The sequence below is a fragment of the Mastigoproctus giganteus genome, chromosome 14, assembly GCF_048544385.1.
Source record: "Mastigoproctus giganteus isolate SK-2022 chromosome 14, ASM4854438v1, whole genome shotgun sequence".
NCBI lineage: Eukaryota > Metazoa > Arthropoda > Arachnida > Uropygi > Thelyphonidae > Mastigoproctus > Mastigoproctus giganteus.
The window spans coordinates 97,584,044-97,599,639 of NC_143588.1; the positions used below are offsets into that span (position 1 = coordinate 97,584,044).

A 15,596-nucleotide genomic window follows, 5' to 3' on the forward strand; every position below is an offset into this window, starting at 1 on the left:
ATTCTCTTTTTTTAGCGAATCCCGTTTTATTTCTCTCTTTCTTAAGGTACTCAATTTTTTTTTTTTTTTGGCTGGTGCAGCCTAACCCTCAGGCTTTCTTGCACCATACGGCTAATAACTTGAAACCAGATGCGAATTTTCAAATGAACACATTTCTGTTTCCGAAAGTTTTTTCCTATCTTAATATTTCTCTTTCTAAATTCGTTAGCTTTCCAACGATACGTCCACGTTATCCCGTTTATCAGGTGAGAAAATTTCCTCGATCACACGTTCATATTTTCCCCTATCCTGGAAAAAGCTACTGCAATTTTTAGAGATTTGAAACTATTTCCTCCAGTATAGAACTAAGATACCAAGGCGCGGTTGGTCAGTTGTTCCCGGGGCTCCAAAATTATGGAGGTCCCCAATATCGAAGTTAACGTTAATCAGTAAAATATGTGCTCCAAGTCCCCAGACTGCCTGAATCCATCACCAAGCCTAAAAGTGATTTTTTTATGAATTCCAGTTGTCTTCTGAGCCTGGAAGATGGATTTTTAATACAGAAATCCGACTTGTAGGCCCGAAAACAGATTTCAGTATTTAAGTCCAAAAAGTGTCCAATTTTATTTAAGTATTAGGACTTAAAATAAAAGGACTGTTTATCTTAATTGTATCAATTTGTTCTTTGTTACCAATACTGATTAAATATTAAATATTTCATCTGGTAAACTTGTCCTAGCATTCTTTTTTGTTTATTTTCGTCTCTGACGATATGTATTTGCTAACAGCCTACTTAGTTAAGTCGTTTTAGCAACTTTTTGAAGTCCTTTTCAATATTACAAATCCTTAAATTCAACTCATTGTATGTTCCAGAGTCCGATGGATTAACTGGCTCCAGCGGGATTAAATAAAGCTTAAAGATGTGAAGACGAGTGTAAACAGCTATCGTTAATAAAGACGGACAACGGCGACTTGCTCGACGTGGGCATTTTTTTATATTTGTGTGTGCGTGTGTGTGTGTGTGTGAGAGAGAGAGAGAGAGAGAGTGATTTTGTTTCTAAGAACTCGCTGGAACAAGGTGTTGAAGTAATCTTTTGGTGATGGTATTTGGATGGAATTCTAATTTTCGGGATATCATCTGCACTTAAAGGTCGGCGATGGTGCTTTGTAATCCATACAATACAACCGTCCTTAGATAAACTACAATGACTGTTTTCTTTGGATTATTTCCTTTGGATTATTTGGATCTTGTATATAAATTGTTTATATCATAAGAATGTACATAAAATTGTGTGTGTAAATAAATAGAATGGAAAAAAAAAAAATGCCGTGAAAGAAACATTTGATTTTAGTTTTAAAACTATAGTAACTATAATCAGTTTATGGTAACTATATTCTTTCGATGTTTTGGTTGCAGTGTGAAATTTCTGTATAAATATTAAGGCACGCGTTGAGATTAAATGAAACTAAAATAATTTCCAACTTGTAAAAAAAGTTACTGCTCGAAATGTAAATTCTACTTAAGCTTTTTCTTACGTGAAATTTACGTGCAGCAGAAGATGGTTTTCGTCTGCTTCAGAATGAAGGCGACATCCACTTAAGCTTTTGCTTGCGAGCAGCAGAAGATGGTTTTCGTCTGCTTCACAGTGAAGGCGAAGGAATTTTTTGAACTGATTATTTTATTGTAAATATTGTAAAAATATTTTTGAACATCGAACTATTTATTTTGGAAATAAACTGAACCGATCTTAAATTAAAATATTTTGAGAAAATCAGTACCCCACGTTCGTATCAGTGAATCTGAATGGTTCAACAACCGGAACGAAACAAAATACTCAAATTAGCAATACTGCTGTATAATTGATCTTAATTCGTCTTGGTGTCTTGAAATGTATAAGGTATATTTTGAGAGATAGCCAAGCTATGTGTAGGTTTTTAATTATACTTTTGAAATGAAATGTGTTATATATTAACTTGGTCCTCTTTTCAACAGCCATTTAATAGGTATCTGCCATTTTCTCTCTTTCATATATATATAGGACAAGCTCGAGGTTATAATCATCGCATACGATTGGCTCTAATAAGCGTTTGGTTACCTGTTTTATAAAGGCCCTAATGAAGTAGGAAAGAACGTCAAAAATTGGGGAAAATTGGCTTTTTTGGTCTACTTTACCAGGCCTGAAGAAAAGATTTAGTAAGATCTCGAAACTTTGCCAATACCATATTACGTTTAAGCATTGGGATGACAAATTTTTTTTAAAAAATAAGTTCAGTAACTTAATTCATAACACATTCCTATAAGAGCGCTTTCTCATCATCTTTGTGAAGATCTGATTTCGGTATTTCTGAATATCTGTCTGTCCGTTTTTCTGTCACGCTCTTTATACCCGAAAGATACTGATAAGAACTTGCCGTGTGTGTAGGCGTAGCCATCCAAGCTCTTTATATATATAATTCTTCGCCATTATAACATAATTTACACCAAGTAAATAAATAAATAAATTATAAATAAAATGAGCACCAAGAGTTTCCAGCTGTTAAACAAAAATTTAGAAACAGAATGATGTCTGCTTAACATTTAGTTTCATTCAGACAGTATTTTAGTTGGTTGTTTACAGTTCTGTAGTCGTAAAATTAGCAGAAGGTATATTCTATGAATGTTACGAAAATCAGAGAGTATACTGTGCATATCAGGCTTATTAATCGAATTCCAGAGGGTATACTGTATAATACGCTGATAGAGACGTCGATTAGCACCATGTATATATATACATCACACCTAGAATACCATGTGCCATCCTAGTATTTTGCTTGCTTTGCATGGGAAATGCATATCTGACTGAATCATAAACCTTAAGTCATTTTCGCTGTGAACCTCTTTTAACTCCTCTCCCCCTAGCTTATCAGTAACATTTTGAAGCAGATTGGCCTAGTTATGAACGTTAACCCCCTTCCTACGTTTATATCAATAGAAAATTTCGACAACGTCCCTTAATCCAATGAAGGATCTCATCAAAATCCATGATCTTAAATCAAACTCACTGGACTCTAGTTGCTCGTCACGTCTTTCGTATCTCCTTTGTGGATTGGGAAGACATTAGTGCTTCTCCAGTCTGGGAAGAGGAGGAAATAGTCCCGGAGTCTAATGATGATCTCATTAACATGACCAACGGGATGATTCAGTCACAAATTATTAGATTAATTACTGTTTTTCATTCAAACTTTTTTCTTAAAACAGCCTTAAATATTTCCAGAAAATATTGATAACATGTTTTTCTTTTATTTTTTATGAATTTGAAGCATTTCCGATTTTATGAGGGTTAGATTGTACAAACGGTCAAATTAACAAAAATTGGAATATAAATTTTAAAATTTCTTTATTAGGTGATAAATAATAAATTTCTTTCAAGAGGGGAATATTAAAAAATGCGAAATGAATAAGGAAAGTATTTGAACTATTAGAATATCTAAATAAACGGTTAAATAGGCTTAATTCCCAATTTAAACCAATATACGCCAAGACAAGGTGGCTTTAAGCTCAGGCGAAGAAGTCGGTCGCCGTGATCCTTTTCAAATTATTCAATCCGTGGCCATATACGAGCAAAAGTTATTACTGTCGACTCAAATGTATGAAGAAAATTACGTTAAAAGTATCTAACCGTTTTTATTCGCTATTCCGGCAACTACTTGTCACTTTAGGCCAGAAACTGCTGTCTACTTCAATTATTTAAAGTTTAATAAGTGAATTGAGAGAGAGAAAATGGACAGAGAATTTTTTTAAAAAAATTCAGTATAATCAAATTATTAACTAACTGTATTTACTTATAAAATTCTGATCATTTCTACTCTTTTATTGCTATTTCTTTAACCATCTCATTTTTGCTAATTTTAACATCGATGTAGATATTTATTAATGTAGTTTTTCATCCTGCTATTAAGCTGTTTATTTTCTTCGTTTTACTTTACATTTTTGAAATTGTGAAATTAATACCAAAATAAAAAGTCTGATATGTTACCTAAAAGCTGAAAATTGATTAGCTGATAATAAACTGCTCAAAATTTATTAAGCACTCATAATAGAGGTCGCTGTTCTTTTGCAGTATAATGTTTTGGACTGCAATTGCCCACAAACTCATCAAATCCAACTCGTTCATGAACTGACAACACGCAATATTCTTTAAAAGCAATTTTGCTCAATTTTTTACCTACCATTTTATGTGATGTACGAATGGTTTTCATTAACATAATTTCCATCGTAGTTCATTCATCTCCAAGATGAATCCTGCAGTCCTTGGAAGCGTTATTGTGAAAGAACTGGGACCTATGAATACGTAAAAGAAATTTTAGTGATGTTTCAATGTTTCATCATATCTCTGTTAACCAGCAGTAGTTCTGTACATTGTAATCTCGCCGGCTTTGTTTTAACTGGGGCCGACTCCAAGAATAAATGTCATGGGCTGAAATTCTCATTCTGTGCAGCAAGAGGTGATGGCATTTCTAGTTTTGTCTATAATGTACATAGCTTACCATTTGTAACATGTGACAGTTTTACTACAATCTGTTTGTGTGGTCAATAAAGTTATTCTTTATATGAGTGTTTGCTAGTGTTTTTCATTTTTCACTGGACGATATGGTAATGTTCTACGAATATGTTAGCATCTTGTCTCTACCACCAAGATCTACCATCTTGTTTCGATGACCATCATGGCAAGATCTACCATATTGTCTCTACCACCATGCGTAGCAATCAAAAATGGTGGATAAGTTGGAGTATCCACCAAGATCTACCAACTTCTTTCGATGACCATCATGGCAAGATCTACCATATTATCTCTACCACCATGCGTAGCAATAAAAAATGGTGGATACGTTGGAGTCGCTTTAGAAAAGAGCTCTGATTGAATTTTTTCAGAAAAAATCTGATTATCGCTTGCCAATAAGAATAATTCGTATTCCTGAATTTATTTCAGAGAGAAGAATAAAGCTGTTATTCTTCTGTCTTATTATTTTTATATTTGTATGTTAGAACTGGGATTATGTTCAGTTTCCAGCTCAACAATTTAATGAATAAAGGTAGATCTTCAAGTAGGTAGGACATTATAACTGAAAAGTAGGTCTTGAGTGCTCTAAGGTTGGAGACCCCCTCATATAAAAGGGAATTTAGGCCCTTTTGTAAAAAGTTAACGACCAGAAATTTAAATATATAATTAAAAAGTTGGTAAACAAATATAAAAGAGCCCGTTGGTTCGTAATTATAATACGTTTACTTATTTCATTAATAAAGTTTTACATATAAATAAATGCATATTTAACTATTTTCTAAAATATTATAAACATATTGTAGTTAACATTACAAACAAGTTAACGTACGCAGTGTGTTATATTTCAGGCTCGTTAGCAAATAATTCATGGTTTATAATAAGAAACAAGCAACGACTTTAATGCGCGAACCGATAAAATTTTGTTTCTGCGCAGGCCACGTTGTCCATTCATTTCTCCAATCAGTGCACGGCAACACACAAAATATCTAGTGCTTCAGCCACAATATACGGTATATGGGAAGCTTATGTAATGTGTCTGAAAAAAATAATAATTGCTGGATTTCTTTTGGTCCAATTTAAATGAAATTTGGAAAGGCCAGATGGATCATTCTAATAGAGCGAAATATAAAATTTCATGAAAATATGTCTACTGAAAGTCGAGTTATATGAGGACAGAAAAAAAATAAAATAATTGCCGGATTTCTATTGGTCCTATTTTAATTAAATTTGGAAAGGCTCGTCAAATATTTTTAAAGACTCAAAAATATAAAAATTGAAATTTCAATTTTAAAATTTCAATCTCAAATATAAAAATTCACTGGAAGTCGATTTATTACATTCGGACGGACAGACTCACGGCCAAGGTGAAGACAACAGTCGAATTATGCATATATGCTATCGTACCAAATAAACTTTATTTCAACGAAATAATCAAATTCCATTCACCTCTCGAAAATCTACTAATGGTTATATAACAGTAAAAATTGTACTAATACAATTGTCATTTTAAAGAGACAAATTGTACCAGATATTGCATTATTAAAAAAAAAAATTAACACTACGTTGATAACGTTAAATTTTATCTTAAATTTAATAGGGGAAAATACTAATGAAAAATGCGTTAAGTTAACCAGGGTTTATTAGCTAAATTTATATTGTTTCACTGTTTTAATGAAACTTTTAAAATCATCAGTACAGCTCGTTTCATCCATTAGTATTTTTAAATCAGACTACTGTATTCAATAACCTTACGGAACAGGCCCGCCCTCTAACGGTATAAAAATCGGCTAGACAAACCAAATATCAAAAGAAATTCTTTTATTTATACAGAGTCAAGAGTTACAATTTTAACGGAAACTTTCTTTTTCGAATGTAAAAGTATAAAAACCATAAAAAATGTTATTTTTTTACGCGGTAACGCATCTTTCTATAAAATATCTAATGAGGTTACAAAGGCTATAAGTTTTCAAGTGTCAATTTTAATGAGACGTCATTAACGTGAAAAAATATATCCGGTGTTTTCTTAGATACACCGGATATATTTTTTCACGTTAATGTCTTCGCCATTTATGTTGGTATGTAATACAGCCCTGGAGATGGTAAATGGGTGAAAACGGAATAATAATATTATTATTATTAGCTATATGATGTAAGGAAGCCTTAGGCTTATGCTGCACCAGCCAAAAAAATTCCCGAGTTACCCTGAGAGAGAGAGAGAGAGAGAGAAAAGTAGAAGGGAATCACCAAGAAGAGAAGAATGATGATATCCAGCTCAGGACCCTGGGTGTGCCAAGCCCATACCAGATGTGAGCCCCTTTTTTCGTGATATGGACTTTATTGAAAGCACTTCAAATAATTCTTAATTAATTGTTTATTATTATTATAATTAGCCATATGGTGCAAGGAAGCCTGAGGCTTATGCTACACCAGCCAAAAAAAAAAAAAAAAAATCCTGAGTTACCCTCAGAGTGAGAAAGAGACAGACAGAAGTAGAAAGGAATCACCAAGAAAGAGAAGAATGATGATATCCAGCTTGGCACCCTGGGTGTGCCAAGCCTATACTCACCAGATGTGAGCCCCTGGAGTTGTTGTGTTCTTTATATCTTTCTCTTGCATTATGCTCTCCAGGACCAAATTAAGTACGGAGTACGGTAGGTAGCGCGTGTCTATTGTCCGTAACCATTTAAAACTGGCATGGAACATTCATTATATCTGATTCCATACAAATTTTTTGTTTTCTGAGGTAAAAATACATCTCTAGACACAGAGTCGATATTTATAGTACAGTTTTTTTTAACGTAACCTAATCTAAGAATATTTCATTATATACTTATGGTATAAGGTTAATTTGGAAACCACAATACTTAGAAAACTATACCAATAAGATGACTAAGAATAATATGTAGTTGGTTATAATGCCTTTGAGACGTGACCTTCGCCATGCATTTCCACCAATTATTATGAATGGCACAGTGTGTCGTTTTGAATGTTTGAATTTTTGTCTTACATAGAACAGTAAGTCCGTCTTACTACACTTTTGTCTTATCGGGTTAATGTCACGAATTCAAATACAAATAAAAAAATGTCCCAATGCTTCGCTTCCATTTTAAAGTTTTTCTAAAGTTTCACGTTTTTAGGATCCAAAAAGTGCTTTGTGGACTTTTCACAAAATTTCATGTATGGAATTGCATCCTTCCGGCCCGCAGAAAAACAAAGAAGAATTGAAGATGTGCATGAAGACATAGCTCACCTATTAGTAAGCTTTCTGACCTTCGAAATTGATGGGTCAAAAAGCTACTAACGGACGGACTTCCTCCGGCGGTAAGCTTGGGTGGTGACCTTCAATACTCCTACATTTTAATAACCATAACGACCAGTGACCAGAGGATCATCTGCCAATGCTCAAGGTTATGTGCAAACCCCGTTATTTTATTTGTTACTGACTGAGTAACAAATAAAATAACACTGAGTAACAAATAAAATAACACTGACTGAGTAACAAATAAAATAACACTGACTGAGTAACAAATAAAATAACAAACGAGAGGTACAAGAACAGTAGTAGAACCTATAGTACAGTGCGTGGGTTGAAGGTTGAGAAGATGAAAGAAGATACAGTACTTTAACATAAATAAATCTTTATTCCCATAACGGCAAGTTGTCAGGGGTTTACAAAGTAAATGGATACTACAAAGAGAAAATGTTACTAGTTGAAAAATAGTATATAAGCAAATCAAAGATGTAATGAATTTGTGTACAGGGTGCAGTCCTCCAGAGTTTACGTTCCTCTGGAGGACTGCGACAGATGTAGATATTACGTATACAGCTGGAGGTGCTGAAGCCAAATGCATAACGGAAGTGTTGAATGGCCCAGTCCACACAGTTATGACGAGCACAGTAAGCACCCCAGCTGAGTGCTTTCGGTGAGAAGTACATAACGTAACGTCTCTGCTGAGTTGGTGGCAAATCGATGGCGGTCATCATCGAGTCCTTGGATTCTGTCAAGCATCTGCTTTGGAAGGAAATGGTCCGATAAGGCAAGCCTGTTGGAACGCACAGCTAGAGTTGGGGTTGATATTAGACGTGTAGGGGGTACGCGCCATGAACATAATTATGTCCCATATATTGGGATAGGGCATTAATTGCAGTGATTAGTTGCTGCTCGGTTAACCGCACTGTGGCTAGTGGGCCCATCAGGTGAATGTTCTCCTGAAGTTGTTGCTCACTGGGAACCTCCAGCTGGTTGGAGGATCTAGCTATGTGGTCCATCCACCGGTCAAGATCAATCTTTAGGGATGCTGCTGGTGCACGAGACTTATACATAGGTTTTCCCTTCTTGAGGGTTGCTTCTAAATGCTCCTTGATGGCTGCAGCTTTTTGCCTATTAAAGATGCCTCTGGAGGTAATTCTACCTTGCACGTCACCAGATTATTTCCACCTAGTGTTAAGAAGCTATTTGGTGTAGAAACAACTGTTCGATGATGAGGTCCACCAGGCAGAATGTGCAGTGATCGCGATTTTCTTCGAAGCAGCACAATTGGAAATTGTTAGGATCCATTTAGTTAGAAGATTTATGGGATCACTACGCTTAAGACCGTCCCACGGAATGGCTGAGGCTGCTTCTAGACAGCGTGCAGGGTTTAGATATTTAGGTCTTGTTATAGTTGACTTAGACTTGAATTTCTGTAGATTATTGTAATTTTAGAAAAATACATTAGAAGGAAGGTTGTTTCAGAAAACAAGTTAAAGCAATAAATGAAGAAGAGAAAAAGCTGGTTCTGTTAGTTTGGAGTTGGACAGTAAAAGGATGCTGATTGGTGTGTGGTGTGGAAGAGGAAGAGGAAGAGGAAGGGGGGTTATAGGAGCCAATTCAGAAGAGCAGTGCCCATGGAAGTATATCTAGAAAAGGCGTGGAGCAGAAACAGAATGTCTATGAGACGAGAGTGGAGACTTCGGTCATTAATTAATGTGACTGCCCTCAAGCCATAATTTATTGCACTGGAAGATGCAATCGTGAATAGTGCCACAGGACGATTTCGATGTGAGGTAATCTCGATTTCAAAATACGTACAACTCACCTGTGTATAGTCTTTTTCTTTCTTTCTTTCTCTCTTTTTTTTTTTTTTAATAACAGTGTGTAATTTTCTTACACATAGATCTTCCCTCCCCTTTGCCAATTTCAGAAAACTCACTGGCACAAGAAACTCTATACCAACTCCTGGGTCAGGCAGTACTCTTAAGGCTCCCTTGCTTAACTATGAATTAGCTATTGATTTTTAGGCGTATAAGCAACTTAGGCCATTTTGTGCCCTTGCGGGTAGTCAGCGGATATAATCACCATCCTTTCACACCACATGAGAAAACACTGGGTTCGAATCACGTAAATGAAGCAAGAAATTTTTAAGTTTTTTTTTACAATGTGGTTCAGTTAGTCGGTCGCAGGAGGGAGAAGCATGGTGTTTCCTTCCAAAAAGTCGAATTTTTAATCCAGCAAACAGCAAACCGACAGACAAACCCAACATACTGACACCTCATAGCCTTAGTTGCCTTTGCACTTAACAGCTTAACAACCTAGCTTCATTATTTATCATGTCTGTACAAGTGATTTTTTCACGGGACGGTTTGCATACTGTGTGAGCTGAAAAACAAGTTTTCACAATTTCTAAGGCGGAGGGAGGGTGTAGGGTTTTCTCGTACTCCCTCAGCCTGAGAGCAGTTAACTACAGGTTCGACTGAAGAGGCCTTTAGAAATTCCTCCAATCTATGACTGGACTTGAACCTACAACTTTCTCGAACGAGTGACAAGAGGCGAAACGGACAGATTCTTGCAGTGCTTTATTGGGATATGCAACAGCCAGGAAAGTAAGGTGTAAAGGATTGAAAGGCCTGCTGGAGTGAAGAGGGATTTTCATGGGGTGAGCAAACACGTCGGCTGTGTTAGGGTTACTAAGAGCAGAAACAGCCGTATATATATCTTGTACACTAATGCTAGGAGTATAGTAAATAAATTTCATGAAGTATTGGTTAAGTCATCAAACGGGGACATTGTAGGTATAGCAAAAACACAGTGCCAACACAACACAAGAGATGCAGAATTCGAATATGATGAGTACTGGTTAATATGTGTAGAGAAAGAATGGAACGGAATTGAGGAGTTATGCTCTTAGTTAAGAAGCATATTACATCTAAGACATTGAGTCAGCTTGGTATGACATAAGCACTGGGAAAATAAAAATGAGAGTAGGAGTGTGTTATAAGTCTAATGATGAACATAATAAACAACTATAAAGAGAAACAGAGTGGGCCAGTAAATCAGAATGTCTTATAATGGAGAATTTAAACTGGAACTATTTCGGCTATCCGAAATACCCTCTGTCCCAATTGTTTCGGATTACCGGAATTCAAATATAATTGTAGAAACTGCAGTACTAAGCTTTTTATAACAACGAAAAGATATTGTTGAAGGTTTGGACCTAAATGGATGTCAAATTAACTGAGAGGACCAGTGGCAGAGAAGAAAAATGTATTGGATGAGTATAAATTATCAGAGGACATAGAAATCTACAGTAAGTACAAACTAGGCTGCAATCAAGTCAGTAAGAGGATTAGGCAAGATAAAGCAGATTACGAGAAGTAGTTGACCAAGGATGCAAAGAAAAGTACTAGAAGGAAAGGGGTGAATCACATTGGTCTGCAAGATATGAATGGCATTACTATTGATGATTCTGGTTGCTGACAAACTGAATAAATATTTTGCGTCTTAATTATTCACCTATGAAGAGGTTTTTAAGGACAGAGATAACAAAAGTATACCAAGTGAATGACTTTGTGATACTGAGAAGAAAGTCAAAGAGAAATTGTTGAAGCTAAAAGTAAATTAAGGCAATCGGGACTGATGGAATTCACCGGTTCTCATTTAAAATGATCGCTCTGAATAATAAGAATTTATAATATTTTTAATTTGTACAAACTGTAATTATAATGTTTTTCAATTATATATATTCAAGCTTATGCTATGTTTGAAACTCCTATAAACGCTTTCAAAGGTTACGCTTTTTTTTGATTCGGAAAGTTGGTTGATGGGGGTGCACGTTGATAGATGAAAGTTGATAGTCACTGGAAAATGACAAATCCCTCTTAGTTCGTATAGAATCACACCATGCAGTCAGACGCAATGACCTTTGTCTAATGATAATTAACCAAAGGGGAAGACAGTGCATCTCCAGTGACAATGACAGCCTATCTTGAATGAGATGTTGAAGATGATTTATTATTTTCTCATTCAGTAAGAGAGTTATACTTGAAGAATTGACATTGCCATCAAACATTAAAAAAACATTCCTTCCCAGAAGGAAGTTATGGTTCTTTGTTTAACATGTATCTACTTCCTGTTTCCCACTGTGTATATACAGACCTTGATTAATTAAACGAAAGGTTACACGGATCTGTTGCTTGATATTTTCAGCATGCCACGTGATTTATTTCGCACGAACAGGAAAACATTGTCAATGTTTTAAATAACCTTAAGTCAATACATCAAATACATTAAAAACTCATTTTTCATATTTTTAATCTATAGGTGAAAGCAAAAAGGACAATGTTGATCGAAGCAGTATCTAAAGGTCATTTCAGTTTTGTATGAATAATTTTCTTTTGTTTCAACAATAATTTTTTTTTGTTTGTAACGGTTTGTCCTTTTAGAGAAAAAGAAACAAAAATTTAATAACGATTCGCAAAATAGTGCCGAAAAATAAAACCATTTGACAAGTGCGCCATCTAATGACAGTTTCTTCAACTGAAGTATTTAAATATTCAAGCGAAACTTTTTTATGCCTTTTTTTTTTTTTTTTTTAATTTCCTTACGACGAAGTTATTATTTTTAGGCGCTTTAGATTATAGGCTTAAAGCACCTATTTTCTTCACCATGTCCCTTCACTTTTTTTCTTTTTTTTTTAAATTTGGGTGGTTTAGAAAGATTTGTCTAGCCATTCCAAATTTCATTAAAATTGGACCAATAGAAATCCGGCAATTATTATTTCTCCTTCTGAATGAAAATCCATCCATTGGATTTTCATGAAATTTTATATTTGTTGGGCTATCACAAATTTCATTAAAATCGGACCAATAGAAATTTAGCAGTTCTTATTTTATTTTTGTTATTCATATCACATAGATACAGTATATAACGTATATTGTAACTGGAGCAGTGGAAAATGTTTGTTGCCGCGCGCTGATTGAAGGAATGAATGGTTGATATGGCGGATGGGCAGAACGCAAGGTTCTGAGTTCACACGTAAAAGTATTTCCTTTTTTCTCGTTTCTTTTTTCTTTTTGTAATAATTCATGAATCACTGCTATTTTCTACGCGCGCTAAACGTAACGCACTTTAAATAACTTGTTTAACTTCATTAATTTCCCTAGTTCTTCCTTGAATTGATTCAAAAATTACCCACCTCCATAACGACAGATGGAAATTTCTGAATAAGTTCACAAATTTCACAGGAAAAACTAGGGAAATTAAAGTTCAATGATGATGATGGGATTCTTCCTCTTGCTCGGATTTCACATATGATGGGGCACGTCCGACCATCTATTCTGCAGCCATTCTTCCTCAATTTCAATTTATGCTCCACCATATGTGAAATCTGAGCAAGAGGAAGAATCCCATCATCATCATTCAACTTGTTCAATCTCTTAAACACCAAAATGACTGGCATTAGCAGTGGCAAATGATGCAAGAAAGCAAGCTTATACTGGATCAGCCAAAACAACAACAACAACCAAAAAAAAAAAAAAAAAAAAAACCACCTCCCATTTCACCTATTCATTCCTTCCAATAGTTTGGCTAGTTCTTCCTTGAATTTATTTAAGCTACCAACTTGCACAACAACAGATGGAAGTTTGTTCCAGCAATCAATCACTCGTTGGCTAAAGGCAAACTTGGGCACATCTATTCTGCAAGCATCCTTCCTCAATTCGAATTTGTGTCCCCTCACGTGTGTAGTCTGAGCAAGAGGTAGGATCTCATCAGCATTGAGCTTGCTCAATCCATTCAAAGCCTTAAACACCTCAATCAGATCACTTTGTAGGTGCCTAGTCTTCAGACGCTGCAATTTGAAGAAATGAAGCCTCTCTTGGTAAGAGGATCCTTTCATTCCCCTCATTATCTTGTTGCCCTTCTCTGTACTCGTTCCAGAAGCTTCACATCCTTCCTAAAATGAGACCTCCAGACCTGTGTGCAGTGCTCAAGGTGTGGCCTGACCATTGCCTTATACAATGGGACGATCTTCTGCTTATCACTGCTAGCAAAATTCCTATATATCATTGGCAAAACCCCATGAGCTGTCCTCGCAAACTGTCTGCATTGCTCGGAGAACTTCATATCTGACTGCACAATTATCTCCAGGTCGTTTTCATTTTACACAACCCTGGGTGTAGTAACACACAGTTGGTAAGTAAATCTGGGATTACTGCTACCCATATGCAATACCCTGCATTTCCCAACCCATCTATCTAATTTTTTTAAACCTTGTGAAGCTAACCTTGATTACTTCATTAACCACCCTGCCTACCTTTGAGCATCTGCAAACTTAGACGTTAAACCTGATATGCCCTCATCAATATCATTAATAAATGCGGATAATAACAATGAGTCCAGTAGTGAAGGCTGGGGAAATTCACTAATAACATTATTCCCTGAAGAGCAGTGCCCATTGATTAATACTCTCTCTTCTCCCACACAACCATCTGTGGGGGGCGGGGTAACGTTTATTACTTATGGGGTTATTTTTTTTGTATATCTTCCTTTTGTATTAATATTTTAATTTTTTTTATTACTTATATCCCCTCTTTATATATGTATATCCCCGTAGTCCAATCCTCCCACTTAGCATCTGACTTGTTTGTTCTCAGAAGATTACCTGACTCGAAGGGGACCCTAATTATTTTTAAGTATTTCTCCACAGGATTGGCTGAGTTTCGGAATGACAGACTCCAACACATGAATGTAAAATAAAACAATGTTTATTAACATATCATACAGAAATTAGCAATAGTGTTTGGCCAAACTATATTTGGCTGGTGACTTGTTAATTCATTAACCTTTATATGTGTAAATATCTTGTTCAAACTCAATTGTTTCATCATCAGATATTCTATTCTAATACACATTATTATTCATTATGACATGGTGTCTCTTCATGTTCTTTACAGGGACTTCAATAGGTCGTGGTATTCACTTTACATAGATTCTTCCAACTCTTCTTCTGAACAGTCTGTATAACAAACCAACAACTACCAGCCAATGAACTGGCTCACAAAACCCTTCAGAGTTCGTGTCTCAATTTGTACGAAAATTTCATTTATTCAATTAGACACCCTTACTGCAATCAGGTTAACAGGAAATATTAATCAATTCAATTTAACATTACCCTTCAGGACCGTTAATCCTCTATACCTTTATATATATATCACTTTTAATTAGCCCCTACTCAAATCAGAAATACTCTCCACAAATCAACTCATAAATAATTCAAAATTCCAAACTTTAACTTCATATATAATATAAAAAAAACTTTCCCAACCCTAAACAATTCTCAATTATCTATTATAACCTCTCCTTCCAGCAAGCATTATTATGAGGAGCTTCACTTCAAATTATAGGCTACGTCCGTCTTAAATACATTACACTTTTATACATATATTCATTGCTTAAATCTCCCTCCTTAACTATATATACTTATTTCTCCTAAAGTCCTCTCCTTAATAAATTAGGTACACCTATTTCGGTAAACTCTATAGCACTTACATGTTTGGCCTGGAACTTTCCTCTCTGCTCTGCTTCCTTTCATATCGGTCATTCAGGTACTGGAATGCGGGGGCGCTCTTTTGGGGATCTCGGTGATTTATGGTGTCTCCCTAACGGATACTGCGTGGCTGGAATCAATCAGGGTCGTATATTCTTTACCGGTCAGCATTTCATCTTTCGTGGATAGAGTTGTCTAGTAGGTCAATGGTTCGACCACTCATTAGACTGGCTTTGCCTATATAATTTTCAGGATGTGATTCTTCCTTGCT

At 35.5% G+C, this 15,596-nt stretch overlaps 1 protein-coding gene across 1 annotated transcript in view; it reads left to right on the plus strand.

The window, feature by feature from the left end:
• Positions 1 to 15,596, plus strand: part of LOC150075418 (uncharacterized) — a 114,070-nt gene that overhangs the window by 15,490 nt on the left and 82,984 nt on the right. Inside the window, exon 3 of the mRNA XM_090388482.1 lies at positions 12,100 to 12,156. Within this exon, the coding sequence (XP_090244608.1) occupies positions 12,100 to 12,156 (57 nt within the window). The remainder of the gene's footprint in view (positions 1 to 12,099; positions 12,157 to 15,596) is intronic.